Raw genomic sequence first — 4,895 nt, forward strand, 5'->3', positions numbered from 1 at the left:
GTCGATCGTGCATCAGCGGTCGATCTTGTGTGGCAACTCTGCAACTGTGACTTTGGCTCGCAAATCGACACACTATATTTTATCTTTAAAAATAGTGTTGAAAGAATCGTGGCAAGCTGCGGTGGCACCCGCACCAATAACGTTCGTTACCCATGAGGTACACCGAAGATCGACTACAACACGAGACGTCAACACGAGACGTTGTGCGTTGTGCATGTTAACTCGTCGACCCTAGTCGCGCGAGGAAGGCTCTCGCTTGCACCTGCAGCTCCTGCGCGTGCAGCGCACGCAGCGACGTGAGCTGCTCGGTTTTGCCCGCGACCACGTCCTCGAGTCTACATTGTTTAGAAAGACTACCTTGCCATCTTTACGTACCTTGCGAGCGCGGCTTGGAGCTCCGTTACTTGAGCGCTCTCTGATTCCGACGGCTCTTCACTTGTCGCTTGCACGGCCGTGTCGACTGTCCCGATGCGAATTGGTGCCGGCGGCATCATCATGACGAGGTCGCGACGGGGTGGCGCTGCCGGCGTCGCCGCACGGGATGGAGCTTGCTTCTGTTGAAGTGCTACGAATCGCCGGAGTGCATGGAGTTCCGTCTCGAGGCGCTTGTTGGCACTTTGCAGGTCCAACGCTGCCGCGTGCTTCTTGGAGGATATCGCAGCCGCCTTGAGCTGCGCTTCAAGCACCCGAACGCGATCATTTTCCGTTTCGAGCTTGGCCTCGAGCACTTGCGTGCGCCGATGTAAGGTCTCAGTCGCCTCGTCCTTCTCCCGCCGCGCCTTTTCGCCGAGCATCGTCGCGCTCTGGAGCTTGAGCTGCATGTCGCTCGCCGCTTCGTGCTGGAGCCGCGCTGCAGTGGCTTTGGCGTCGGCGCTCAGCGTCTCAATCTTGCGCTTCCAACTCGCGCGCTCGGACGCGTGGGTGGTGCTCGCGAGCGAAACTTCCTTTTGGAGCTTGGCGATGCGCGTCATGGCTTTCTCGTGGGCTGCTTGCGTGCGGTAGACTTCGTGCTTGGACGTCTCGGCGGCAGCTGCGAGCGCCGTCTTCTCTGCCTCGAGCGCCGCGACCTGGCCCTGGCACACACTCCACTTGGCCTAATAGAATTGACATTTAGCAAAACGTCTGTGATCACATGGACCTTGAGCTGATGAACGTCGGATTGGTAGGCTGCCGCGCGCTTCCTCGCGTCTTCGGCTGCGACTTGCTCTTTGCGGATCGCCTCTTGCAGCGTCTTGCAGTGGACTTGCAGAGCGTCGCGTTCGGCAACCGCGGTCGCCGCCTGGAGGTGCAGCTGCTCCTGACTGTCTGCCTTGGCTTGGAGTGTTTCGTGCGTCTGCAGATCCCTGTCAATATCGTCTTCTATAAGCTCAATTCATCTACCCGTTGGGCACGCGCGAGAGCCAAATCTCGCTCTTGTGTAACGCAGTCGAGCAGTGTCTTGAGGCGCGCAACTTCGGTGGCGTGCTGCAGCTGCGACTGGCGCAGCTGGGCCAAGGTGCTACTTGTTGGCGTGTTGGCCGACGTGATGCGTTTCTTGGCCACTGGCATCGAAGCAGAAAGGCCCTTTGCGCTTGTCGGCGCAGGCTTGGTGCTCGCGCGACGCAGTGACGGAGCAACAGCCGCTGTCGGGTCGTCCCACTTGACAGGGTACAAGTTTGCTACCGAGTACGTCTCGGCCGCAGAAGCTGCTCGAGGTTGCACGTATTTCGTTGTCTTTGCATCGCACTTGTCGTCGGTCCGCTTTGCGCTCTCCACCTTGGCGTCTGCTTCTGGCACTGGCTGCTTTGACGTCAGCGGCTTCTCGTCCGCTTCTGGCACTGGAAAGTCGGACGTTGCCGTCTTGGCATCCGCGTCGAGCTCCGTGTTTATACTCGGGTGGTTCTCGACCGCCTCTTTCGCAGCGGGGGCTGGAGATTTCTCGTGTTTGGCTTTTGCATCCGACTCGGCGTCACCGTTTGTCGCAGCGCTCTTCGCATCAGCAAGGTCGGCATTCTTCTCGTCGACAGGTCGTTCGCTTGCGTCCATCTTTGCGTCAGCGGTGTCAGCTTCATCGAGGACCAGAGCTTCGAGTGTTGCGTGCACGGTAGCTTCGCTGCGAGGTGTGCAGGCTTCTAGATCTGGTGCTGACTCGTGCGCTGGTGTCAGCTCCAAACTCGGCGGCTCCATGCACTCCGATGCGGCTGTGGGATCTGACGTCGGGGTATGTTTCGGTATCAGCGAGAGCTCTGATGTGGACGTGGACTCTGGAGCTGGAGTAAATACTGGCATCGGAGTGAACTCTGACGCAGGCGCCTGCTCTGCCACCATTATAGACTCCGGTGATGGATCAACTTGAAGCGTTGATTCGTGCAAGTGCTCTGTCGGCTCTGGCGCTTCACTTGCGGTGCATACAATCGGCTGGCTTTGCTTGTACTTGAGTACTGCTGCCTACAACTACAATGTCTAACCCAGTACTATAAGACGACCTTTACACTTTCGATTGTCGGGCCCTCGTCTGCGCCCGCGTCCTCTTGCGGCAGCGCGTCGGACGAGCTCCACTGCAGCTGCAACACCTTCTCGGCGTCGATCGGTGCCTCACTACGAAGCCAGCAATGTGAGATGCCGAAAGGTGGATTGACCTACAGGCCCGATGCTTTCTCTTCAAAGTGAAAGCTAAACCTCAAGTCCATCGCAGCTGGCGCATTCGGGTCTCGCACATGCGCTTCGAGGTAATCGCCGTCGCCTGTCTCGCCGTGGTTGGGCGTAGAGGATGCTGTTGGATTGAGAGACAACGGCGTATCCGAGAGGTCCAAAGCAAGCGCTGCGGCTTCTTCGGCCATGCGTCAAGGAGCCGTTACGACGTGTCACGTCGCCAGATCGACAGGTCCACTAGTACACTGCTTGTCCAACGTCATGTACCACTGCATAGACCTGTACGAAGCCAACTCGGCCTTCATATATGTGTCCTGCAGCCGATAATTCCTCACTCGAGCTTGTGGTCTCGGCCATTGCTGCTGTGTTGAGGACTTGCTTGCACAGAAAAGGGCGCGCGTCGGGAGATGGCGTCATCAACGGCTTTTCATTGGTCGAAATCTCAATCCTTGGACCAATCAAACGCCGGCGAGAGCGGGCTGCCAGGTTTTTGCAGCGCAGCATCGGTGGCGGAGGCTCACATTTCGCGACTGAGCTCCATGTCGCCCAACAAGCGCCAGCGCATCTCCGAGCCTGCGACGGCGACTTCGTCGGCGTCCATCGCGCACCCGCTGGGCGTCAAGCCGTGGGGCAACTGCTTCAATGACATGGACAAGGGCATCAAGGAGTGTCGAAGCGGTGGCCTCGGACGCCTCGCGGCGCTGCCCGACACGGTGCTCAACTCGATCTTTGAGTGGCTCGAGCCCATGGACTTGGCGAAAACCACTGCGACGAGCCGTGCGTGGTACATCTTTGCCTACCACGACGAGTACTGGCGGACGTTTGTCCTCGAAAACTTTGGCGGCGACTTTGTGCCCCAAGCCACGTGGCGCCAAGCGTACGTGGCGACGCGCTGCCCACACGCGACGCTACCGTCGGCCGCGCCGATCGTCGTCAAAGGCTTCTACTCGGACTTGCTCTTCCAGCCGTTCTACTGCGCGCAGTCGCCCGACACGCTCCTCACGCGGGCGAGCTTGGCGATTGACACGATCCCGCGCGTCGACGGCAACAGCCTCTCGGTCGAAGCGTTCAAGGAGCAGTTTGAGGTGCCCAACTTGCCCGTGATTCTCACCAACGTCGTCTCGACCTGGCCGGCGATGGACCGCTGGAACGACGAGTATCTCTACGAGGTGTGCGGCAACACCAAGTTTTACGCCGGTGGGTTCAACATGACTATGGAGCAATACCTCACGTACGCGCGGACGCTCCGCGACGACCAGCCGCTCTTCATCTTCGACAAACACTTTGCGTCGACGGTCCCGGCGCTCGCGGCCGACTACAGCGTGCCTAAGTACTTTGACGACGACCTCTTCAAGCTCCTCGGGAGCGACCGGCCGGACTACCGCTGGCTCATCTTTGGCCCGAAAGGGTCGGGCTCGTCGTTTCACATCGACCCGAATTCGACGTGCGCGTGGAACGCCATCATCCGCGGGGCGAAGAAGTGGATCATGTTCCCACCCGACGTGACGCCGCCTGGCGTGCACCCGAGCGCCGACGGCGGCGAAGTGTCGACGCCTGTCTCGCTCATGGAGTGGTTCGTCACGTTCTACAAGCAGACGAAAACCAAGGCGCCGGTGCACCTTGAAGGCATTGTCCGCGAAGGCGAAGTCATTTTTGTGCCCAAAGGCTGGTGGCACCTCGTGCTCAACACGGAAGAGTGCCTCGCGATCACGCAGAACTTTGTGTGCAACAGCAGCCTCTTGGTAAATTGTACATGTTGGGGAGTACCATGCAAATGACGAATGGGTTTTCTAGGATACACTGGGCTTTCTCAAGAACAAGCCCGACCAAGTGTCGGGTGTCGACGAAGCCGACCGACCGCTTCTGTACGGCAAGTTCCGCACCGTGCTCGAAGAGACGCACGCCGACCAGATTGCCGAGTTTGATGCAATCGAAGCGCGCAAACACCAGAAGAGCGCATGGACCCTTGCGACCGAAGCGACGACGACTTCGGCACCATTCTCGTTCGGATTCTAGAGACATTAGTTGCGGCAAATTATCGAGGTTATATATGCAACATGATATACTTGCATCATTGCCTTGGTTCGCAATTGCCCAAAGCTCATTTGCCTGATGACGAGCGGTGTACGAGCCCTCTACTACATGCAGTAGTATTGCATGCCCGTGGCCTCCTTCAATAAAGCCATTTGCTTTTAACATATTAAATAACGAATATATATATTTCTACCTCTTGCATGCGATACAGACCTCCGTAAGGAAGGAGA

The 4,895-nt window shown here is 58.2% G+C and overlaps 2 protein-coding genes across 2 annotated transcripts; one reads left to right on the plus strand and one right to left on the minus strand.

Moving 5' to 3' along the window:
• Nucleotides 1–56: 56 nt before the first annotated feature.
• Nucleotides 57–2,862, minus strand: SDRG_15224 (hypothetical protein). The gene is made up of 6 exons (XM_008621390.1): nt 2,623–2,862; nt 2,472–2,577; nt 1,381–2,427; nt 1,139–1,333; nt 376–1,094; nt 57–335 (listed from the first exon to the last, which is right to left on the minus strand). Exons 1-6 carry the CDS (start codon nt 2,817–2,819, stop codon nt 218–220), a joined length of 2,382 nt encoding a protein of 793 aa, XP_008619612.1. The 5' UTR covers nt 2,820–2,862; the 3' UTR covers nt 57–217.
• A 217-nt stretch (nt 2,863–3,079) lies between these two features.
• SDRG_15225 (hypothetical protein) lies at nt 3,080–4,702 on the plus strand. The gene is made up of 2 exons (XM_008621391.1): nt 3,080–4,373; nt 4,426–4,702. The coding sequence occupies exons 1-2, from the start codon at nt 3,171–3,173 to the stop codon at nt 4,645–4,647; spliced, it is 1,425 nt and encodes a 474-aa protein (XP_008619613.1). The 5' UTR covers nt 3,080–3,170; the 3' UTR covers nt 4,648–4,702.
• Nucleotides 4,703–4,895: the final 193 nt, after the last annotated feature.

The sequence above is a fragment of the Saprolegnia diclina genome (genome assembly GCF_000281045.1).
Source record: "Saprolegnia diclina VS20 unplaced genomic scaffold supercont1.86, whole genome shotgun sequence".
Lineage (NCBI taxonomy): Eukaryota > Oomycota > Saprolegniomycetes > Saprolegniales > Saprolegniaceae > Saprolegnia > Saprolegnia diclina.